This window comes from Ceratotherium simum, chromosome 11 (genome assembly GCF_057802395.1).
Source record: "Ceratotherium simum simum isolate JZ-2026a chromosome 11, ASM5780239v1, whole genome shotgun sequence".
Classification (NCBI taxonomy): domain Eukaryota; kingdom Metazoa; phylum Chordata; class Mammalia; order Perissodactyla; family Rhinocerotidae; genus Ceratotherium; species Ceratotherium simum.
Genome location: NC_141910.1, coordinates 66,709,573 through 66,734,497, shown reverse-complemented (window position 1 = coordinate 66,734,497; position 24,925 = coordinate 66,709,573). Strand labels below are relative to the sequence as shown.

General features: G+C 48.2%; 1 protein-coding gene across 14 annotated transcripts in view; it reads left to right on the top strand.

Moving 5' to 3' along the window:
* The window catches only part of GREB1 (growth regulating estrogen receptor binding 1), a 142,745-nt gene that overhangs the window by 106,880 nt on the left and 10,940 nt on the right, over positions 1 to 24,925 (top strand). For all 14 annotated transcript variants that reach the window (XM_087437132.1, XM_087437134.1, XM_087437137.1 and 11 more), the window contains 9 exons: positions 5,212 to 5,551; positions 6,451 to 6,566; positions 8,500 to 8,699; positions 10,322 to 10,411; positions 13,417 to 14,045; positions 16,648 to 16,750; positions 19,321 to 19,479; positions 20,708 to 20,850; positions 24,599 to 24,760. In XM_087437132.1, the coding sequence (XP_087293258.1) occupies positions 5,212 to 5,551; positions 6,451 to 6,566; positions 8,500 to 8,699; positions 10,322 to 10,411; positions 13,417 to 14,045; positions 16,648 to 16,750; positions 19,321 to 19,479; positions 20,708 to 20,850; positions 24,599 to 24,760 (1,942 nt within the window). The remainder of the gene's footprint in view (positions 1 to 5,211; positions 5,552 to 6,450; positions 6,567 to 8,499; positions 8,700 to 10,321; positions 10,412 to 13,416; positions 14,046 to 16,647; positions 16,751 to 19,320; positions 19,480 to 20,707; positions 20,851 to 24,598; positions 24,761 to 24,925) is intronic.

Sequence of the window (24,925 nt, the reverse complement as noted above, 5' to 3'; positions counted from 1 at the left end):
CTAAAACAGATATGAAGTGGTATCTCATAGTTTTAATTTGCATTGCTCCAATGGCTAATGATGTTGAGCATCTTTTTTTTTTTTTGTGAGGAAGATCGGCCCTGAGCTAACATCTGCCAATCCTCCTCTTTTCGCTGAGGAAGACTGGCCCTGGGCTAACATCCATGCCCATCTTCCTCCGCTTTATATGGGATGCCACCACAGCATGGCTTGACAAGTGGTGCGTCGGTGCACGCCTGGGATCCGAACCGGCGAACCCCGGGCCGCCGCAGCAGAGTGCACGCACTTAACCACTTGTGCTGCCGGGCAAGCCCCCATGTTGAGCGTCTTTTCATCTGTCTATCTACCATTTGCATATCATCTTTGATGAAGTGTCTCTTGATGAATTGACCCCTTTATCATTATGAAATGACCTAAAGAATATTATTCTTCTAAAATCTACTTTGTCTGATATTAATATAGCTACTCCAACTTCCTTTTGACTAGTGTTAGCATAGTTTATAATTTTCCATCCTTTTAACCTATTTGTGTCTTTATATTTAAAGTTGGTTTCTTGTAGGCAGCTTATAGTTGGATCTTGCTTTTTTATGTGATCTGACAATGTCTGCCTTTTAATTGAGGTGTTTAGACCATTTACATTTAATATGGTTATAGATATGGTTGGGTTTAAAACTGCCATCTTCTAATTTGTTTTCTATTTGTCCCTTCTGTTTCCTTTTTCTGCCTTCTTTTGGATTAATTGAGCTTTTTTATGATGTCATTCTCTCTCTCTCTCTCTGCTTATTAGCTATAATTCTTTGTTATTTTGGTGGTTGCTTTAGAGTTTATAGTATATATCTTTAACTTATGACAATCTACTTTCAAGATATATAATACCACTTCATGTATAATATAAGATTCTTACAGTTGTATATTTCCATTTCTCCTCTCCCAGACTTTGTGCTTTTGTTGTCACACATTTTACTGATATATGTTATAAACTCTGCAATAAATTACTCTTGCTTTTGACAATCATCTTTTAAAGATGTTTAAATAAAAATAATTTTTTAAAAACACATTTTATATTTACACATGTAGTTACTATTTCCAGTGCTCTTCATTCCTTTGTGTAGATTCAGATTTCCATCTTGTATCATTTTCGTTCTGTCTGAAGAACTTCTTTCAACATTTCTTGTATGAAAGGTCTGCTGGTGATTAATTCTTTCAGCTTTTGTGTATCTGAGAAAAGTCTGTTTTGCTTCAATTTTGAGAGAGATTTTCTCTGAGTGTATAAAATTGAGGTTGACTTTTTTCCCTTCAATAAATTAACGATGTTGCTCTACTGTCTTCTGACTTGCATTGTTTCAAACAAGAAATCGACAGTAATCCTCATCTTTGTTTCTATATAATGTGCTCTCCTCCCACCTCTCCCCCCACCAACTGCTTTAAAGAATTTTTAATTTATCACTGATTTTCCGCAATTTGATTAAGACAAGCCTTGATGTAGTTTTCTTCATGTTTCTTCTACTTGAGTTAGAGTTTTCATCAAATAGGAAAAAATTTAAGTCATTATTTCTTCAAAGATTTTTTTCTACATTCATCTCTCCCCTTTCAGAATAGTCCAATTACACATGTATTAGCCTGCTTGAAGTTGTTCCATAGTGTTCTATGGATGCTCTAGATGCTCTATTCATTATTTTTGTTTCCCTGTTTCATTTTAGATAATTTCTATTGCTATGTTTTCAAGTTTACCAATCTTTTGTTTCTGCAGTGTCTAATCTGCTATCAGTCTCATCCAGTTTATTTATTTATTTTTATTTTTTGCAAAAGCAAAGCAGTTTTATATGACAAAGTTCCTAAGAGAAGAAGAAAGGCAGTTTCAAGTAGCACATGCATAAATATACATACACGTTAATGAATTGATAGTAAATAGTTACTTGTGTTTATTTATTAATCAGAAGTCTTCATTGCAGGTGACAGAAACCAAACTTGAACTACCTTAGGAAAAGGAGAGAAATGTATTTATCATGAAATAAAAGGACAGGTTGAATAAATAAACCATAAAACGTTAGAGATGCAGCTGGTTTCAGGAACAACTTGAGTTAGGTATTAAACACTGCCAAGACTGTTGTTTTGTCTTTAGTATCTCTCTCTGTGGGCTTTATTGTATCTCACCGCACACAGGCTTCTTCCATGTGCTTAAAACATCACCCCTGGGTGCTACTGAACTTCATAAGCTCCAGCTTCTAGAAGAGGATTGATTCTTTTTCATAATTTGAAAAAATCTCAAGGAAAGGCTGATGGCCCATCCTGGGTCAGGTACCCATCCTTGAACTTATCTGTTGTAGCTGGCAGGCATGGCTGAGTACCAAGATGGTAGCTCCCATGAGAATTCAGGGTCTAGTTTATTTTCTATCTCACACATTGTAGTTTTCACCGCTATAATTTGATTTGAGTCTTTTTTATATCTCCACTTAACATGCTCGATCTTTCCTCTAGCTTCTTAAACATGTGAAATATACTTACAATAATTGTTTTAATGTTCTTGTCTACTGATTCTGTCATCTGTGTCATTTCTGGGTCAATTTCTATTGATTGATTTCTTCTTCCCCCCTTATTATGGATTGTATTTTCCTGATTCTTTACATATCTGGTAATTTTTGAGAGGATGCCAGACATTGTGAATTTTACCTTGTTGGGTGCTGGCGAAGTCTTTTTTTGTGTGTGTGTGAGGAAGATTAGCCCTGAGATGACATCCAGTGCCAATCCTCCTCTTTTTGCTGAGGAAAATTGGCCCTGGGCTAACACCTGTGCCCATCTTCTTCTTCTTTATATGGGACCCTGCCACAGCATGGCTTGACAAGTGGTGCGTCAATGCTCGCCTTGGATCTGAACCTGCAAACCCTGGGCCACTGCAGCAGAGTGCACACACTTAACCACTACACCGCTGGGCCAACTCCTGGATGAGTCTTTTTAAACTTTGTTGTGGGACACAGTTAAGTTCTTAGAAATAGTTTAATCCTTTCAGGTTTTGCTTTTAACCTTTGTTAGGCAGGACCAGAGCAGTTTTCAGACTATGGCTTACTTTGCCCACCACTGAGTCAGAGCCCTCTCTAAGTAAGTACTCTGTAACGTTCCATGAACTCTGATGTCTTCCGTGTGGTGATGGGAACAGGAACTATTCCAAGCCCTATATGAGCTTGAGGCATTGTTTCCTCTAATCCTTTGGATGGTTTTTCTCGTGTCGTTGGGTAGTTTCCTCATGTATATGCACTGTTCACTCCTCAGCTGAAGACTTGGGGGACCCCCTGTAGCTCTCCTGAGTTCTCTATCTGTACAGCTCTCTCCTCTTTGGTTCTTTTCCCTGGGAACTCTAGCTGGACTGCAATGCCTTTCCTCAACTCAGGGAGACGACTGGGGCTTTGCCTGTGTTCCCCCTTCTTGAACACATCCAGAAACTCTTTCCAGGCAGAAGCTGAAGGCTCACCTAATTTGTTTCTCATTTCTAAGGACCACTGTCTTTCTTTTTTTTTTTTTTTTTTTTTTAAAGATTTTATTTATTTTATTTTTTCCCCCCAAAGCCCCAGTGGATAGTTGTATGTCGTAGCTGCACATCCTTCTAGTTGCTGTATGCGGGACTCGGCCTCAGGATGAACGGAGAAGTGGTGCCTCGATGCGCGCCCCACCAAGCCACAGGGCCGGCCCAGGACCACTGTCTTTCATTGCCTAATGCTCAAGGTCTTGAAACACTATTGTTTCATATATTCATCCAGCTTTTCAGTTGTTTCAGGTAGAAGGATAAATCTGGTCCCTGTTACTCCATCTTGGCCAGAAGCAGACGTCTCTGCTTGTCCTTCAAACAGAGCTGAGTGCAGGCACCTCCCACGACGTCAAAGATGAGGAGAAGAGCGTTCTCCTCCCTAAGTCATACCCTGTCCTTCTTACCTTGCTCCAGGTGAAAAGGGCCCACCACCGCTGGGGCAGTGTGTAGGGGAGGGGAGACAAGTATCTTCCACACTGCTCTCTTTCTTTCTTCCTGGGCACTATTTGGCCAGTGCGCCAGTGGCAGGGCAGAGTAGTTGTTGGGCTGCTGAGTCCCCTTTGTGCCAGAGTCTGTGGACCAGTTATGCCTTCCTGACAGCATTGGTAATAGCAAGTTTGCCAAGCCAACTCTGCAGTTTATAGAACCCATAAAGGAGTTGAAGTGCTGAGAGAAAGAATGAAGAAAAGGAGAATAATGGGCAGGAGGAGACATCAGAGATGCTGTTAGAAGGCGAGCTGGCTGCTCTGATAGAACTCGCAGGGTGGCTTGGCCATGGTAGGATTCCTACCTTTGTAGGTCAAGAAACTGCTTTATCTTTGCTCCAGAAAGCCACTGAGTCAATGGACTCATTCCAGCTAAATAAACTCACAAGAGCATCACATATAGACTGCATGTCAGTGTGTCTATTCCCGCTGAGAAACACAGTGACCTACAGTGCCTTGGGTTTTTCCGGTGGGGTCTGTTTCTGACCCGTGGGTTGGAGCTGCTCCGGGAGTGCATATGGTCATGGGAGGGGCCGCTATCTTTGTGTAGGGACACATAGGGTAACCACAGTTTCTGAAGCAAAAATTGGGATTCTTAGTTTGACTGGATGTGTTCTGATTTCTAATTCATCTGTCAAATTGTCACCTTTCATTACATTTCTGTTAATTCACTGTAACTGAAATGAATACAGGGGTGTGCCTTTAGGATGGTCCCCCCAAATCTGGGGTGTGTGGTAGCTGTATTTACATACTGATTGCTGGTGGTTCTCCTATTTCTAGTGGGAACCTGAGGCAAATAACCTGAGTCAAGGAACTATAAATGAAGCTGATGATAGACTCAACAAGCATTATTTTATTCATTCTTCTGTTCATTCACTGAAAAAGTATTTATTGAGCAGCTACTATGTGCCAGGTGCTGGGAGACAGAGAAACAGCAGCAACAACAAACCTATGCATTTGTTTCCTAGGTGGAAATGACAAAGCAGTTACGATTTGACTTCTAAGGAAAGCTTCTATTTCAGGTTCCAAACAACCTGCTTCAAAAGGAAACACACTTGTTTGGAATCTGGGAGTTGCCTGCGCCCTAAGTGGGGGCTGTCTTGGGTCACTTGTGTGCCGTGGGAGGAACGGCCTTCCTCTCCCGGAGCGCTGTGGGCGTCCCCGGGGTCGCGGCCCGGGGTCACGGCCGGTCTCTGTTTGTTGCAGGTTCCCCCGCCTGCACAGCGCGGTGATCAGGACCTTTGTTCTCGTGCAGCACTACGCGGCCGCCATGATGGCCGTGAGCGGCCTCTCGCAGATGAAGAACTACACGTCGGTGGAGACACTGGAGATCACCCAGAACCTCATCAACTCCCCGAAGCAGTGCCCCTGCGGCCACGGGCTCATGGTCTTGCTGCGGGTGCCCTGCTCGCCGCTGGCGGCCGTGGCCTACGAGCGGCTGGCCCACGTGCGGGCGCGCCTGGCCCTGGAGGAGCACTTTGAGATCATCCTGGGCAACCCCAGCTCCGGCATCTCCGTCGGGAAGCACTTCGTGAAGCAGCTCAAGGTGGGCACTGTGGTCAGGGGCAGGAGGGGTGATGGACGTCTGGGAGAGTGGTGGGGCACGGGCACCAAGGCGATGCGGGGGGCACGGAATGGCGACAGACTGCTTAACGTTGCCGTCTGTTGTGGCCTGGCCACACCTGGCCACCCCTCCAGTGCCTCTCTTGGTGTGTCCCTCCCTGCACCTTGCAGTCCAGCAGTACCAAATTCTGTAAACACCGCCTCCTCATGGCTCCCCCAAAACACACTCTCTTGCAATTTCAAACTTCTGGGCCACAGCATGCTTTTCTTTCTTCCGAGGGGTGCCTTTCTCCTCCTCCTTGGTTTAGCTAATGCCCATCAGCCTGCAGAACTCATCTCAGCGTCTTTTCCTCTTTCAGGAAGCCGCCTCTCCCCCACACCTGGGGCCCTTGACTGTCATCTGGCTCCTCCCCTAGGTGGTGGAGGCTGGGGACCATCCCCACAGATCTCGACCCCCCCACCAAACTAGCACAGTGCCCGGCCAGTAGTAGCTTCTCACTAAACCTACAAATGATGGAAAATGCAAAAGAGTTAGGGCAAGAATTTTGAAAGAATAATTGGGTAGGAACTGTGAATGAAAGACACCAGCACAGCGATTGAGAGAACATAGTAAAAAACGTTAGAAACAACTGAGGATGTATACCTCCTCCCACAGAATCAGCCAGTTAGCACGTGTTTCTTGAACAGCTAATACGTGCCAGGCAGTGTTCTGTGTGGCTGGGTATACAGTGATGCTTATTCGCAGGATAAAGAGCTTTCCTTTTTATCAAAGGATGAAATACAAGGACTTTTAATCAGAGGTAGACATCAGGTTTCCCTTAGAGCTGGGCTGGTTGGGAAGTAAGGGGTCTGACGGCTTTATTTCTCTTTAATTATCTGCAGATGTGGCAGAAGATTGAGGATGCTGAGTGGAGACCTCAGACTTACTTGGAGCTGGAGGGCCTGCCTTGCATCCTAATCTTCAGTGGGATGGACCCGCATGGGGAATCCTTACCAAGGTGAGTGGAGGGGCCTGTGCTCCTGGGGTCTTTGGGGAGCCAGAGGCAGGGGTTGCCAGGCCCGGCTTCCACTGCCCAACTCTAGGTGGAGCATCCACATTCATGAGCATCATAGATTTGTATATTTATTAGGACAGTTTTCCAGCAGAAGGCAGTGAAATGTGTCTGAAGCCTTCGCTGCTTTTCCTAATTCTCAGGCACCATTTGGGCTCGTGAGGGTGGGGTGGGGGCTCCCCCAGCGGGTTGCCAGGCTCTGTGGGTGGAGACCCTGCAGCTGGAGTTAGGGTTTAATGCCTCCCTCAGTTTCTCCCCATTGGGCATCATTGCGTGTGTTAGGGATGCAGTTCCCTGTCGGAAGGTATCGGATCGTCTCGGGGTGGCATGGGGTGGGGGGAGGTCAGAACTTCATTTCCCACTGGTATCTAGGCTGCTGCCATGGCTGGTCCCTGCTGGTTTAGGAGGTGTTCTGGGAAGGGGAGAGGTGACCGATGCCGCTCGGGAAGAACCAATTCTTCCAACACACAGAGCAGACTGTCTCAAACGCCGTGTGCCCCTGGAGCCATCACAGCTGTGCAGAAGTCAACTGCAAGCCCACTTGGTGTCTCCCGGGGTCTCCAGGCCGACACACAGACAGGCAGACACTCGGGACAGAAGATCACTGGGCCTCCAGTAAGGCAGTTGCTTGAACTGGTAGTGACAGGTTGGCTTTTAAAGGTTTACTTAATACCCATGGAGAAGAGCGGGCAGCCGTGCTGTGGGCCTTTGCACGTCTTTCCTTGTGTAACAAGAGAGTAAGAGCTGACGTTATTGAGTTCCTGTTATGTGCTGGCCACTCTACCAGATTCTTTTTATGTGCTTTTTCTCATTTTACTCTCTCCATAACCCTGGGGGAAAGCTATTATTTCAGTAGTCCCATATGACTGGTGAAGAAACTGAGACTTACAGAGATTAAGCCAGTGTGGTGGACAGTGGACTCCAGGGCTGCCTGACTCAAAGCCTGGCTTCCTTCCACGGGCCACACCACACTTACGTGAGGCCACTGCACGTGTCTTCTCTCTCCTTGGTTGTTGCTATTTCTCATGGATTAATTCTTCCATTCCTCAACTATTTAAGGGCTGACAACGTCTTAATCTTTTTTAAATCTGAGCAGGCATTTACTGAGTGCCTTCTTTGTATTAGCACCGTGCTAGACTTTTAATACAGCATTTGCTGCTTGCAACAGTAGTATTACTATCCTGTTTTATAGATGAGCCAATGAAAGCTCATTCATCTGAGATCACATGAGCAGTAAGTTGCAGAGCCCAACTGGATCCCACATCTGCCTCTCTGCACGCCCTTTGCTGTTCCCACTACACACCCCGAGTCCTGCATTGGCCTGCTTTCTAGGCTCACTCCTCTGCTTAGTTCATTAGTTGTTGGTGCCTGTCTTCCCAGACAGACTCTCGTTTCCAATGTGACGATGACTTGATCGCCATGCTATCCCTAGCATCTAGCACAGCCCCAGGCACATTTTAAATGTTAACTGGAATAATCAAATGTCCACTTATTACATGTAATCCTCACAGTGTATTTAGATGTTATTAATATTCATTCCCATCTTTCAGACAAAAAACTTGTGAGCCTTTGAGAAGTTGCACAGCTTGTGGAAGGCTCTGTCACTAGGAAGTGGCAGAGCTGGGGTTCAAGCCTCATTTTCATCTGAGCTGACAGTCAGTGCTCTTTTGATTGCAGGCAGCACGGCCAAATACACAGCAGGGGCCCTGAGAGACTTACAGTGAGGCTGACTTTGTTGCTAAGGGCTCACAGTCCATTTGCTCAAGTCCTGGGTCCTAAGGAGGAGGGCAGGGTGTTTCCTGAACACCGTTTCCCTCAGTGCCGAGAGTGGTGCCTCCTTGACACCACTCGACAGGTACCTGCTTCTGTTTCCTCCTAGGTCTTTGAGGTACTGTGACCTGCGCCTGATAAACTCATCCTGCTTGGTGAGGACAGCCCTGGAGCAGGAGCTGGGCCTGGCCGCTTACTTTGTGAGCAACGAGGCTCCCTTGGAGAAGGGGGCTCGGCACGAGGCCTTGGAGAGCGATGGAGAAAAACTGAGCAGCACAGACAACGAGGATGAGGAGCTGGTGACAGACGGTGAGGGTGGGCAGCCCCGCGCCTCTGTTCCTGCCCTCTTCTAGACAGCTGCTCCCGTTTGCGTGGCCTGGGGCCTATCTGCTGGGCAGTAGCTCCGGATGAGAGCTGTCTAGATACGTCTTTGGAGGAAATGGCAAATCCCTTGTTGAATTTAGATTTTGCTTTTTTTTTTTTTGGTGAGGAAGATTGGCCCTGAGCTAACATCTGTTGCCAGTCCTCTCTTTTTGCTGAGGAAGATTGGCCCTGGGCTAACATCTGTGCCCATCTTCCTCTACTGTATATATGGGATGCTGCCACAGCATGGCTTGATGAGCAGTGCATAGGTCCGTGCCCAGGACCCAAACCTGTGAACCCCGGGCCGCCGAAGTGGAGCACACGAACTTAACCACTAAGACACTGGGCTGGCCTCCCAGGTTTTGCTTTTTTCCCTTTCTTTTGGTGGTGTGAGAAAATAGAAATCCTGATAGGTGCTTCCTAGCTCTAGATTTCTTAAAAAATAGGAAGAAAAATCGAGATTTCTCAGGGTTCAAGTTCATGCTTTGTTTAAATTGTTGGTGGAATTACCATATAGCTGTTATAAGATTCACTCGCTTATTTCCTTTATGTAAGTCAACTTAACAATATGTGCCACTGAGATTTATGAAAACAGACCAATTTCATTTGTAGACGAGAAAATCTGATACCATATTTTTAATAGGACACATAAATCAGAGCAGTGCAAGGCATTTGGCTGTAGTCAACAGGACAGTGAGAGAAAATAAAAAGCTGTTAATATACAAATGCAAAGCATTTGTGGGGTGTGGTGTAGTGGAAAGAGAGAGAGATTGTAGGGTCAGAAGACCAGGACTCCTCCTCCTCCTCCATCCGCTAGCTGTGACTTTGGACAGGTCGTGTCCCCTCTCCCAGCCTCAGTTTGCTCCTCTGTAAAATGGGGACTGCAAGACCTGCCGGACAGACTTCCCTGGTGCTGAGCAGCCTTTCACAGACGTGAATGTGACCCTGATATTAAATTGCCTCAACCTCCCTGTTCCCCGTGGGACGACTCCAGATTCCTGGTGTTTCCCGACCCACCTCTTCAGGTTCACCATTCGCTCCTCTTAACTCTCCCGCCCCTGGCCCGTGCCCCGTGCTCTTGGCCACACTTACCTTGTAGCGGTTGCCTGGCTGTGCTCTGCTCTTGTCACCTCTGGGCCACACAGGTGCTCCCTGCCCTTTGAGTTGTGTCTCCTGGGTTTCACCTGGAAACCCCTGTGTCCCTTCAGGACTCAGGTCGGGGTGGCCTCTTCCAGGAAGTTCCCCTGCTCCTGCCTCCCTGTGCTGGGTGAGAGCCTGGCCCTCGGGCTCCCAGGGCCCTCGCTCTTTGCCCCCCTTACACCATCTTGTGGCCGTGACTCCCGGGCGGGAGCCCCCGCTGAACCGTGAGCGCCTCGCTGGCCTGGCCTCGTCTCCCTCCTCCTGTCTCCTCAGTGCGCCGTCAGCGGTGGGCGCCTGGAAGGTGGCAGCTGCGTGGGTGGCTGGATGAGGACAGAGGAGAGGTGTGAACGCACTTTGTAAACTGAAGTGCTGGGCGAAGGTACGGGGCGATGACTACGGGTGTCTTCAGTGTGTGTATTTTGAAACAGGCTCCACCTTGGAGAAGAGGAGCCCCGTGAAGAGGGAAAGATCCTGCTCTCACGATTCAGCGTCTTCCTCTCTCTCCTCTAAAGCCTCCAGTAAGTCTCCACACGGGAAGGGTCCTACGGTTGGACCTTTTTGAGATTTCAGAGACTGAAAAGAGATCCTTTATTTTCACCTAGAACTAGAAAGAGAAGGAAATCTTTCAAGAACTGGACTTTCTACAGAGCAAACGTTTTTCTTGGTTGGGGTCTGGGGATGTGAGGAGTTCGGGCAGGGCCTCGAGGTTCAGTGGCTCCGGCCCTGGGAGAAGATGGAGGACTCTGCCCCCTGCTGTGGCCTGTGCTGGGCGGTGTCAGAGGGTCGTGGCCTCAGTGCTCTCCGGGCAGCTCTTGGTTTGGGGAATCACTGCTCCCTCGGGAGGAGAGGAGCTGGGGTGAGCTGTTCTTGAGTCTGAGGGCAGAGACAAGTAGACACAGAAGACCCCACTGGGGAGAAGCACCGAAGGCAGCAAGTGTTCACTGACCCCTGGACCCAGACCGCACTTTGGTGGAAGGAGTGGGGAATGTGGATAAAATGCCCCGAGTCTCCGCCCTTGGGGATGCCTTTGTCTCCGAGAGCCTGCAGGACCCACACACACGAAACAATATCGCCTCTCTTCCCGCCGCGAACATTTAGTGAGAACCTACTAATACGTGAATCAGGGCATTGAAAGAGATATGATATGGACCTGCTCTCCAGGAATTCGTGGTTCCTCAGAGACCGTGTTATATTGTAATAGGGATTGCTCTGTTTTTTCTGGATGTGTATTCACGTGAAGTGCTATGGTCACCTGTGTGTGAAGAAGTCATTGATTTTGTCTCAGGTGGGGGCAGATTTAGGGGTAGAGTGTGGTCACTGCTGGTCTCAGAGAGCAGCTGACCTTTGACCGGGCCTTGAAGGAGAAGGTATTCCAGAGAGGAAACTTTACGGGTGGGGCAGGGTCAGGGCGAGAAAGTGTGTGTGGTGCTGGGGTGCAGTGAGTGGTCCCACGGGCTACAGCTCAGGGTGCAGGTGGGGGCCTGGCTGTGGTCAAGGCGTGGCTGCTGGGTTGTGTGGTCTGGTGGGGAGAGGGTGGCACGGATGTCAGCACAGCAGGGGATTTGGCCCGGGGGCATCTTTGGCCTTGTCACCTCATGCAGCCTGTGGATAACAGTGAGCCAGGTGGGTGGGGTCTCCCTCCCAGGTGTGCGCAGAGGGAGTCAGAAGAGGCCTCCTTAACATCGACTGGAGCTCTGTGACAGGCAGATCTGATTCATAGGCTGGGGTAAGTCAGAAAAACCCAGTGCTGCAGCCTCTGGTATCCTTGGTATCCTTAGTCTGCCCCAACCAACATAGGGAGCCTGGACCACCAGGGAGGAGCTGACCAGTGGGTGAATGAATCCATGCCATTCAGAATAGAGAGGTGTGGTGCTTTGTTCTTCTTCGATCCTGGCCTGACAGCTTTCTAGAAGGTTCTGGGGACATGTTGGTCTGTGCCGTGTCTTCAGGTGGAGTAGAATGTCTAGGCTGTTAGCCAGGCTCTCTCTTCCTTCTGGAATTCTCCAGTCAGGTGAGGTGATTTTTTTCTCCAGTCAGGTGAGGTGAGGATTTTTCAGAGGGTCCTGAGATCTTAGGGGTCTCTGATGAGATGCTTCTCGTGGCCTTGGGTACAACCCCCACATTTCAGGGATGAGGACACAGAGGCCCAGGGAGGTGAGACTTGGCCACGGCCACACGAGTCAGAATGAGGACCCAGGCGGGGCTGGGTCCCATCTTTATAGACCGACAATCCCCCTGGATTCACCTGGGACAAACCAACTGAGGCCTGGGGGTGGATGGAGAGATGCCAGTGTGGGTCTCTGTCCTCAGGGTCCTGCCAGGCTGCCCTCACACCTAGGCAAGTGGGTGAAGACATCGGGGTTCCCTCGGTCTGCTTTTGGGACCTCATGCCTCTTTCGTGTCCTTGTGCCCATCTGTCCCCCTTCCCCCCGGGCCAGGTGCCTGGGTCCCTCACAGCCTCCCCATCCCTGGTCTTCAGCTCCTCCATTGACCCTGAGCCGATCACTTCAGGTGCCTTGTCCGAGGGAGAGGCGTTTCAGCAGGAGTCAGGCCTCCAGCAGGGGGGACAGGCCAGCGCTGTGTTTCCTCCCTCCACGAGCATCTGTAACCGAGCGCTAGATGCAGGCTGCAGGGTTGAGGAGGACAGCTCTTGCTGGTGGATCCGGAGAGAGGTGGCCTGAGCCGTGTGGTGAGGGAGGTACCGGCTGAATCAAGAGCCCCAGGGTGGCAGGAAGCCTCTCCGAGGAGGGTGGAGAAGGGATACCAGGCCTGCCTGGGAAATGGCCTCCTTCAGTCTGTCCTCTCTTGGTACCGTCTCCTGGGAAACGGCAGAGCTAAGATAGAGATGCAGTGTCCTGTCTGCCCTGCTTTCTGCGGAACCTGAGGTCTGTAGGGTTGCTGTGAGGTGACATGCAGGCACTGGGCATATGTGGTTGGAATGATTTAAAAGACAGGGCCAGGGTGCTGCTTCTGTGTGTCCAGGTGACCCACATTCACCTTGGCTCTCAACACGGTCCACATGGGGGCGGGGGCAAAAGAAACTCCGTATTTGGGTAGCTGCTGTGCATGCTGCCTTTCCCATCTTGAATTCTCACAAAAACTAAGTAATCATAGCATGAGATTAAAGCCTGTTGTGTCCTGTGAGTTTTGCTGCCAGTTTAAACTTGAAGCTCCCCCCCTACCCCGGAGTGTAAGTTGAGCCCTGAAGGTGAGGGGTTTGTAGCTGGAACAGACTAGGGCAGGGGTTGCAAAGCAGAGGCCTTTGAGGGCTTCCCTGTGCAGGATGTTGGGATGGGTGAGGGATGATGTCATCCCATGTGGGTGGTGCTGGCTCTCTCCCCGCAGCCTATCTTGGCTTTGTTAGAGGACCAAAGAGTTGATATTTAACCAGAGGTAGAACATTGTTAATGAGAATTCCCAGGAATTTTCAAGGAAAGGTCGTCTGTGCTGCAGCAACAGGAGCGGCCGGCAGGTTTTGCAGCTGGTCATTCCTGGGCGTGACTGACAGTTCCTCTCTCCCCAGGCTCAGCGCTCTGTGGCGAGTCCTCCGCGCAGCCTGGAGGCCCCTCGCAGGGGGAGCGGGCCAGATCGCCGCAGCCCTGTGGCCCTTCAGAGGAGAGCAGGGCCCCTGGTGAGAGACAGAGGCTCCGAGCGAATCGGGGTCCACCCTCGGCCATCAGCAGGCACAGCCCCGGGCTGGCCCCCCAGCCTGACTGCAGCCTCAAGACCAGCCAGAGGAGCATCCAGGTGTCTGTCACCTCGTTGTCCTCCCAGCTCTCCTCCTCGGGCTCGTCCTCCTCGTGCACGGTGCCCGCCGCCAGCACGCTCGTCCTGCAGGCCCCCCAGTGCTCCATGACGAAGGCCTGCCAGCAGCCGCCCATTGTCTTCCTGCCCAAGCTGGTGTATGACATGGTCACGTCCACCGACAGCAGCGGCCTGCCCAAGGCTGCCTCGCTCCTGCCCTCCCACTCAGTCATGTGGGCCAGCTCCTTTCGCCCTCTGCTCAGCAAGACAATGACATCCACAGAGCAGTCGCTGTACTACCGGCAGTGGACGGTGCCCCGGCCCAGCCACATGGACTACGGCAACCGTGCCGAGGGCCGTGTGGACAGCTTCCACCCGCGCAGGCTGCTGCTCAGCGGGCCCCCTCAGGTGGGTGCTGCCCTGTTGGGGCCTGGACTCTGTGGGGTTCTTGTGTTTATGCCCAGAGGTCAGGTTTGGGGCTGACAGCATCCCCTTATTCACGTCTTGCTATTCCCACGGTGGATTCTCTGATGGCCCTACAGTGGGTGGGTGGATGGAGGTCGAGAACCGCCTGCTGCCCACGGCTGGGTGACTTCTGTCCTCCGACTTGAGTTTCCTCCTTTGCGTGTTGTGAGGGTGGAGAGCTTGTCTGTGGGTGCTTCCCACTCCTTCAGGCTACAATTCTGCATTTCCCACGTTATTTCATTTGGTCCTCGTGGCCAGTCTGCGTGGTTTGCTCACACTCTAATGGTTAGAAACAACCCCCGGTTTGCACTGGAACATTTGGTGACACATAATGGGGAGGCAGGAGGCTGTTTCCCCATCCCAGCTCTCCCCCAGCTCATTGTGTTTCCCTGACAACGAAAGACCATTTCACCTGTCAAAATGGCAGACGTCTGCAAGGCGTGAATGTCAAGTGTCGTGAGCATGTGAGCAAGACTGTAAGTTGGTGTCGGGTCTTGGGAGGGGCTTTGCCAGAACAGTGCAGAGGTGGGAGGTGGGCCCTGGCCTGGACTGCCAGGGGTCAAATTCTGACTCAAACCAAGTCACCAGATGCCCTGGGCAGGTTCCAGCCTCAGTGTCCTCATCTGAGACTAAGGAAAATAATAGTACCGATGTCATAGAAATGGGATTATTAAAGGAGAGATTAATTGCAGGGCACCTAGAATATAGCCTGACACATAGAAAGCACGTGATAAATGTTATTGTCAACATCTTCTCAATTCCATCACTGTCACAATTCAAGACATGCTGCCTTCTGACTCAGCATGTTCATTTCCTTTCCAGGAATCTATCCCAAGAAATAGAAACCCACAAAATATGAATAAGAATGCTTATTTTAGTATTGTCTATAATAGTAAAAAAACAAACTGTAAACAACTTAAATTCCATTGGTCAAGGTTGGTTGAATAAATTTGGGCACAACTGTATCACAAAATTCAGCCATAGAAATTGTGAGATAGATCTCTATACTAACACTGAAATTTCTCCAAGATACTTGTGTTAAAAAATTGAATTGCAGAATATTATATACATAGCATAATATCACTTAGGAAAAAAAGACACACATAGTGATGTGTATGTGTCTGTGTGTGTGAAAATATCTAAAAAAATCCCTGACAGGATTGCCACTAGTTACTGGGGAGGGAATGGGATTTGTGAACATTCTTCTTCCTTGTCAATTTGTATTTCTTGAGCTTTTAAATGAGTATATATTACCTTTTGTAATTTAAAAGAGGGAATCCCAGTTTCTCCATACCCTCACATTACTGGATGTTATCAATCTTGAAGACGTTTGCCTATTTGATAGAGGAAAAATAGTATATTATGGTTCTTTTAGTAAGGTTAACTATAGTCTTATTTATTTATTTATTCATTGGTCATTGGTACTTCTTTTACAGTGATTTTCTGGTTTGTTTCTCTTGTTTTTCCTTTAGGCCATTTGACTTCTTCCTGTTACTTTGTAAAAGGAGCTCTTTAGAGATTATGGATTTTAATCCCTTGTCTATTATATGTATTGCAAATATTTTCTCTGAAGCTTCCCCAGTTGTATTTCATATTTTCTTTTTTAAAGTTAGTTATTTCTGTTCATCAGCATTTGTTGAATACTTATTGTGAACCAGGTATTGAGCTAAGAACTTGGAAAGCACATTCCTAGAGTAACAGGTGGGAGGGGAGGGTTCTAGGTTAGCTCCCGGGGGCTCATTTAACCAATTGTGACCTAAATGAGCTACGACCAGTAGTATGCTAGCCTGGTGCAGGATGAGGAGCAGGGGTCTCTATGATGCAAGAAGGAAGAAGAGAAAATCGTTTTATTTCTTTTCCTGGGCTTAGGTGGAGAGAAAGGAGATGATGACTTTTTACGTCTTGCACAATGAATTTTGTTACTTTACTATAGACGTATTGGTTAATACAAGAACAGTGATTTGCAAGTATGCAAGACTCTCTTAAGACATTATGTTTTATATTAGCAGTCGTTTTTTTGAAGCAAACTTTCTTCAGCTTGTGATAAAGTCCTATTTCCAACAGCTTAAAAAATGTGGCCAGTTAAAACTGGAGATTTATAAGCTGGCAAGTCCGCTGCTCGTGGGAGTCCGTCTGCCCGCCTGCCGTGCTCCTTTTTTTTTTTATAATTTTATTTATTTATTCTTTTCCCACCAAAGCCCCAGTAGATAGTTGTATGTCATAGCTGCACATCCTTCTAGTTGCTGTATGTGGGACGCAGCCCCAGCACGGCCGGAGAAGCGGTGCGTCAGTACGCACCTGGGATCCGAACCCGGGCCGCCAGCAGCGGAGCGCACACACTCAACTGCTAAGCCACGGGGCCAGCCCTGCCATGCTTCTTTGGGCTACGTTTCCCCTCGAATGTCTTTGCACCCACCGGGCTCTCATTTTAATTAGGTGACATCTTTAGAAGAGATAGATGCCGTGAGGCTCGTCGGGCTCCGGCCAGCACCTATACGGAGACAGGGTGCACTGACTGCTGGCTCTGATTTTGATGTCCTTACAGATCGGGAAGACAGGCGCCTACCTGCAGTTCCTCAGTATTTTGTCCAGAATGCTCATTCGGCTGACAGAAGTGGATGTTTACGATGAAGAAGAGATCAATATCAGTGAGTTATCCATTGGTGATACTTGGGTTTAGAAGCCTCATTAATCAGTTTCTCAAGTGACTTTAATTGTGTCTTCTACTTTCTGATGGAATTCTCAGATGGAAGATCAGACTCATCCCAAGGGCTGTGTAGAGTGCACTTATCTTTCCCTTGTAGTCATTTTGCTCAATATCAGAACAGTGCCTGGAGGCCTTTGTGGGGATAAAATTACTGTCCTAAAAATAACTGCTGTTTACTGAGTAACTTTCACATGTCAGGCCTGTGCTCGATACTTGACAGAAATTACCACATTCAGTTTTCTACACAACACCGTGAGATAGTGCTCCATTTTCCTGGGAAATAACGTGCTCAGGAGCCCTGCTGGGAGGTGGCAGAGCTAGAACTAAACTAGATTTGATCACTGCCTCCAGAAAGTGGAGTTCTCCATCAAGGGAGGTTCCCCACTCCGGTGACTGAGCGCATAGGTCAGTATCCTGGGGCATAATGGAAGTAAGTTTGTGATATGTGGGAAACAGCCTTTTCCCCTTATTCACGGAACAGAATTTACCTGATTAAGGTAAGAGTCTCTTAGAGCAGCTGATTAATGCTAATTGTAAAGCTCTTCCTCCATTTCCTCTTCATAGGCCCCTCCAGTGGCTCATAAACTTGGTCTGTTGCTTTGGGAATGAAAATTCGTTTAAAGAGTCCTTTCTGTGTTGTAGAGAAAGGGCACCAGTCAGCTGTACTGGCTTCTAGCAGCGCTTCTTTTTATTCATTTTTATTGTATATATTTAAGATGTACAACTTGATGATGTGAAATACGTATCTGTTGTGAAATCACCACCACAATCAAGCTAATTAACATATCCATCTCCTCACATAGTTCCCATGTTCACTGCAGCATTATTCACGATAGCCAAGATATGCAAACAACCAATTGTTGTCCATTGATGGATTAATGTCCATCGGCAGATGAACGGATAAAGAAAATGTGGTGTATACATACAACGGAATATTATTCAGCCTTAGATAAGAGAGAAATCCTGCTATTTGCAGATACAGCACTTCTTTAGATGCTCTTGATTGTGTTTGAATTTCGACTTGGAGAAGGTTTGGAACAAGAAAGCCCATCTAGCCGTTGGTCTTTCGTTTAAGGAGAAAGGAAAGAGGCTCTTCATGCCAGCTCTGAGTTTCCCACGGTTTCCCCACAGTTTGGACTATAGTTCAGATGCAAAGCAACAGGCCTATTGAGTTTTTGTCTCCTCACTTTCTTGGATACACAGATGGTCCCCGAATTACGATGGTTCAACCTGTGATTTTTCAATTTACGATGGTGCGAAAGTGATATGCATTCATTAGAAACCGTACTTCAAATTTTGAATTGTGATCTATTCCTGAGCTAGTGCTATGCTGTATGATCCTCTCATGATGCTGGGCATTGGCCGTGATTCACAAGTGTGAAAAACCAATCAGTTACAACCATTCTGCACCCAGACAACCATTCTGTTTTACACTTTCAGTACAATATTCAGTAAATTACACGAGATAGTCAACAGTTTATTATAAAATAGGCTTTGTGTTTGATGATTTTGCCCAACTGTAGGCTAATGTAAGTGTCATCAGCACGTTTAAGGTAGGCTGGGCTAAGCTATGATTTTCGGTAGGTTAGGTGTATTAAATGCATCTTTGTCTTATGACTTTCGACTTACGATGGCTTTATCAGGGCGTAAGCCCATTATAAGTAAAGAAGATCTGTACCAAAGATCAAGGCAGGATTTGAACGCAGTTTCTTAAACTTCAAAGCCCATTTTCTCCAATGCTCTCTTACTGCCTTGGGTGTCTCTCCCTCTTCTATCCTTTCTTCTCCTTCTTATGGACATGTACTCTGCCCATGTATACAATATAGTAGGATAGGTAGATACAGATACAATGATATATATCTCAATATCATACATATATATAAAATCGACATGTTACATAATTTGAATTGGAACAGCTAGATTTTTTTTTACTTTTTGGCCAGCAAGCATTTAGCGAGCGCCATACACTACACCAATTATAACGTAAGGTGATACATGGCAAATGTAAAAATGTGTTGTGGGCCATGAGTGGTGTTGGCATTCAGAGGGGAGGAACCAATGGGCCTGAGCCTTAGAAGAGACCTTCTAGAGGTGCAGTATAGGAGGCAGGCCATATCAGCTGGGTAGCATTTACATATAGGAGCAAGAAAGACACCTACGTTAGGTTCCACTGGTGGTGGGAGCCAGTGTGGTATATTTGGGGGATGGTGTTGGAGAGAAGCACAGAGGTCAGGATGTTGGGAAGAGTTGTAGTGCAAGAGTCAGAGAAACAAACCCATTCTATAGGAAGCATAAGGCTGTTCCTCTGGATAGAGATAGATCTGTCTTGCCTCATTAGAACAATCCTGAAGATGGGATATGTGCCAGGAGCCTTTGAGATACAGTGGAGTTCCTGCAGAAACCCATAGACTCGGTAACAATTCCACTCCAAGCTTCATCCTTGTGCACATTTCAAATAAATCATTCTCACTCCTATTTTGTCACATATCTGTGTTTCTACCAATCTTGTAGACTTCAGAGAAGAATCAGATTGGCATTACGTCCAGCTCAGTGACCCCTGGCCAGACCTGGAGCTGTTCAAGAAGTTGCCTTTTGACTACATTATTCACGACCCCAAGTATGAGGATGCTAGTCTGATTTGTTCACACCATCAGAGCATAAAGAGTGAAGGTCAGATTTTAAATCTCTTGCTTCGCCTTCTTCCAGAGTGCATGGGAATAGCCTCCTAAAGGGATGAGCTGAATTTTGTTAGTGATGAGCTGAATTATCTGGTGGTGGTGAGTTAACCGGCAGTGCCTCCTAGAGAACTGAGGTGGCCACCTCAGTGGACAAGGAAGGGCTCTTTACAGAACCCATGAGGAAGACTGGCTGCTCAAGAGGTGCTGATGACGATGGGGACACTCTTGGTGGTTTGTCGTGGTCAGAATATTCTGAAGGTTCTGGTTAATAGAGAATAAAACACATGTATGTTTATTTATCAATTTGAATTGTAACGAAATACACATGTTTCCCTCCCTGTCCTCAGGCTCTTGTTTTCTCCTTCTTCAAGGACCACTGACTTTCATAGTATTATGACCCTGCAGGGTTTCAGGGTCACCATCAGCAAACATTGAGTGTTAGTGGCCGGTGTGATTGTAAACACTGACTAGGAAAGTTTGGTGAATACAATGTGAGAGGAAAATACTCACCAGAATCCATTTCAAACCAATAATTTTATCTTCATTGCTCTCAGAATAGATCACCTTCACTGCAGGGTCCTTCACACAGACCAGTCTCTAATGAAGGTCAAGTGTTCAAAGCTTTGTTTTTTTTAAGGAAGATTGGCCCTGTGCTAACATCTGTTGCCAATCTTCTTCTTTTTCTTTTCTCTCCAAAGCCCCAGTATGTAGTTGTATATCCTAGTTGTTGATCCTTCTAGTTCTTCTATGTGGGGTGCCACCTCACCATGGCTTGGTAAGCAGTGAGTAGGTCTGCATTCAGGATCCGAACCGGTGAAGCCCGGGCCACTGAAGTGGAACGCGTGAACTTTACCGCTATGCCACCTGGCCAGCCCCAAGTGTTCAAATCTTAATCCTGCTAAGTCATTTGAAAAAATGGGGGCAACTCATCTGCTTACAGTATTTGCATATTAAGTTGGCAATCGATTTACATTGTCACATGGCAAGTCCTTGAATACGTGTTTATAAAACATTTGTAGGCCCACGAATGAGACACCAGGTGAACAGTCTGTTTATCCCGCTGAGACTGTCGTTTCTGACCAGCTGAGTCCCCTCAGGGCCCAGACAGACAAGAGGCCGTCCTAGTCAACCACCTAGGATAGCGTTTCAGTTTGAGTAGACAGGGGAGAGGATATTTGTTCTGCCTCCTGCTGCTCCTTAATGCTGGGGATTTCGTGCAGACAGAGGGATGTCCCGGAAGCCGGAGGACCTCTATGTGCGGCGTCACACAGCGCGGATGAGGCTGTCCAAGTATGCGGCGTATAACACGTACCACCACTGTGAGCAGTGCCACCAGTACATGGGCTTCCACCCCCGCTACCAGGTAGGACACTGGGGCCCACGTCTCAAGGGGCACTTCAGGCAGCTCTCTGCCACGTGTTTCACCTTGGCTAACGCCGTTATTTTCATGTTCTGTGTTGTCATTTGGAGAGGGAGATGGAAAGTTCTGGAAGCCCTTGCTTCCTGGTCTACTTGCATCCTCGGTTTCCTTCAATAATCTGTGAAATTAGTGCTGACACTACAGAAGAGTGATTCTCCTGGTGTTACACATAAATTAGTGGCGAAGTTAACTGACTTTCGATGTCTTACTTTACATCCTAGCAATTTCAAAAGTTAGCTCATGGGGCCGGCCCGGTGGCGCAAGCGGTTAAGTGCGCGTGCTCCACTGCGGCGGCCCAGGGTTCGCCGGTTCGGATCCCGGGCTCGCACCGACACACTGCTTGGCAAGCCATGCTGTGGCGGCGTCCCATATAAAGTGGAGGAAGATGGGCAGATGTTAGCCCAGGGCCAGTCTTCCTCGGCAAAAAAAGAGGAGGATTGGCAGATGTTAGCACAGGGCTGATCTACACACACACACACACACACACACACACACACACACACACACACACACACACACAAAGTTAGCTCAGTGCAGCAGGCGTGTACTGAGTGCTCATTATGTACCAGACACAGACACAGAGATGAATAAGGTTGTCCGAGCGCTCAAGACTGTACTTACTGAGCACCCACTATGTGCCAGGCAGTGTGCTAGGCCCTTCTTAAGTCTCAGTATTTCCCAATTTTATTACATGATAGAAGATGACATTTGCCTTGGAGGCTGGTAAATGGATAAGCTACTGACCCAGGGCTCTGGCTGTCCCAGGCTCTGGCTGGTCACCTGAAGGGGTCTGTGTTCAAGCCACAGGGTACACTGGTTAGGAAAGTGTCCTGTCTAGTTTCTTATGTGATTCTCACTAAAACTCCACAAGGCAGCAGCATTATCCCCATTTTATAAATGAAGATCTATCATGGGCAGGAAGCAGAAGAGAAGATTTTGGAGAATCAATAGGAGTTTGCCAGGGGGCCAAGGCAGATAGAAGGAGAGGGAACAGCATGTGCAAAGGAGGGGAGACATGGGGTCTCTGGGGGAATTAGAAGTGATTTTAGTTGGCTCTTGCTGGAGCGTAAAGTGCAAGGGGTCGGTAGTCCCAGCAGAGGGAGCTGGAAAGGTGAGGCAGAGACCAGACCACAACAGGCCTCGATGCCATGGGGACAAATGTGGGCTTTTTCAGCAAGAACTCGAAGGAGGGGCCTGAGGTGGCTAAAGCGGCATTTTGGATAGTCTCTTCATAGCCACGTGGAGGTTTACAGAGGGCCTGTGAGGCTGATTATTTAGAAACAGATAGAGGGTAGGATTTTATACTGAGTGTTTCTTTTCATTTCAGACCCAAGCAAGGGAGCGGGGAGGAGGGAGCAGCTGGAGCTGGTGGGAGCCAGTCAGACGCCTGCACCGCAGACAGGCATGCAGGCTGGCTCATGCCCTTGGCTGCTTCCAGAAGGGCCCGAGGCGGCAAGAGCCCTGGCTTGCTCTCTCCGTCCCTTTTGCAGAGGGAGCAGCAAACCGTGGCTTTAATTTTCCCAAGTCTGTCTGGCCTTGAGCTTAGCTGCCAATGAAGCAGCACCTGTTTTCTTTTAGTACTAATTTTTTTTTCAGTAGGCAATTTTACTGTAGACAAAATTAGAAAATACATATGAGCAATTTCTTAAAGGATTAAAAATAATCGATAATCCCATTTGCTCCAGACAAACTCTTCTAACACTTTTTTCCCTTGGAGGTGAAGTTTTTCTTTCAAGGCGGAGAAAAATATAAGTGAAAACGTTTTGATTTTGAAATTTAAATAACTGAAGAGACTCGAGGGTTTTAGTCACTAGTCACTTCAGTAAGCGTCAACAGTGAATTAATAGAAGAACAGAGCATGCGAGAGGGAGGAGAGCGATCCTGCGTTCTGGACCATCGCACCCGGTCTATGTTCAGGGGTGCTTGGGTCGGGGGTCACAGCTGAAGGCGACTTGCAGCGAAGCCAAGTGAGGCGCGCTAAGGGGTGAACACTAGCTCCCGCTGGCATTCCCGTGCCCCATGCCTCTGCTCATTCCGCTCTCTTCCCTCATCTCTCAAGGCTCCTGGACATCTTTTTCTTTTTTTTGAAAGATTCACCTTGAGTTAACATCTGTTGCTGATCTTCCTCTATTTTGTATGTGGGTCACCACCACAGCATGGCTGACAAATGGTGTAGGTCTGTGCCTGGGATCTGAACCCATGAACCCGGGCCACTGAAGCAGAGTGTGTGGAACTTAACTGCTACGCCATGGGGCCTGGCCCAAGTCTCCCGGATATTTTTTTATGAAATTTCCTCAGTTGCATCCCTCTTTGTTCCTTCCCCAGGTCAAAATCTATATCTCTCATCTCTGCTCCCAAGGGGCTTTGTGGTTCCAGTAGAGAAAGAGTAGGATTTTAAAGCCAGTATGTCCTGGCCTGCGTCCGCCCTCTCCAGTCTTTGGTGATTCCCGGGCAGGCTTAGCCAGACTAGCTGCGAGTCTGCAGGAGGAGCTGTCGGCTGGAAGGGTGAGGGGTTAGGGAAGGCTGTTCTGTGGATGCTGAGCTGAGGTCTGAAGGAGGCATAAACATGGCTGGGAAAAGCTGGCTGGGAGGTCACACCGGAGAGCAGCATGGGCACAGGTGGGGGAGGTCACACCAGCGAGCAGTGTGGGTGCAGAGTGGGGAGGTCACACCAGAGAGCAGCATGGGCACAGAAGGGGGAGGTCACACCGAGAGCAGTGTGGGCACAGATGGGGGGAGGTCACACCGAGAACGGTGTGGATGCAGATCGGGGGAGGTCACACCAAAAGCAGCGTGGATGCAGATGCAGGAGTGAGGGAGGCTGGAGTCCATGGCTCTTTAGACAAAGTGACTAGGGGTGAGGCTAGTCTTCAGGATGAGATTGAGCCCATGACCTCTGAATGTCTGTTTTTGCATCCATAAAATGGGGATGGTGACAGTACCTGCTTAATAGGATTGTTAATTACAATGCAAAGGGGATGGAAGAGGGCCTGGACATAGTAAGTGTGATCGAAGTGTACAAGTGTACGGAATTACAGTTATTGTTTTAATACACTGTTACACATAAGCCTGTGATGGAAAAATACACTTAGAATTAAAAATGAAATCTAGGGGCCAGCCCCGTGGCCTAGTGGTTAAGTTCGGTGTGCTCTGCTTTGGTGGGCTGGGTTCAGTTCCCAGGCGCAGACCTACACCACTCCGCAGCGGCCGTGCTGTGGTGGCAACCCACATACCAAAAAATAGAGGAAGGTTGGCACAGATGTTAGCTCAGGGCGAATCTTCCTCAGCAAAAAGAGGATGGTTGGCAATGGATGTTAGCTCAGGGCAAATCTTCCTTAGCAAAAAAAAAAAAAAAAAAAACCCAGATCTGTAGTGTGACTGCTTTAGTTGGTAACTCAGCATGCTTCTGGGTCAAATCTAGAGTCCAGAAGGGGTTGGCACCTGAATGGCATCACTGGGTGAAGATGGGAGAATTAAAGATGGGAGAAGATTCTAGCTGAGTGGATATGGCCTCCAGTAGCAAGACCTGGGTGTCCATACTTGGTACTGGTGTCAACCTGGGCTTTCTCGTGCTGTGGGGCAGAGGTGGTAATAACCTCTGTGTACTCATGGCCACGATGGGCCTGGGTTCTTCTGGGAAGTAACGCTGGACTCTGATGACAAGCTCTGTCCTTTCCCCCTCGCACCTCAGCTCTATGAGTCCACTCTGCACGCCTTTGCCTTCTCTTACTCCATGCTAGGAGAGGAAATCCAGCTCCACTTCATCATCCCCAAGTCCAAGGAGCACCACTTCGTCTTCAGCCAACCTGGAGGCCAGCTGGAGAGCATGCGGCTGCCCCTCGTCACAGACAAGGTACTGGCTTTGCGTCCCAGTGGGTCAAATCAACATGACTGCACGTGACCACTGGGCTGGAGACCTAGAGACTGTTGTCACCTGATGAGTCGAGGGCATGGGGGGCAGGATGGAGAGACTGACGGGGTGATTGAACCTGGAGGAGGCTGGGGAGCACATGGGCCA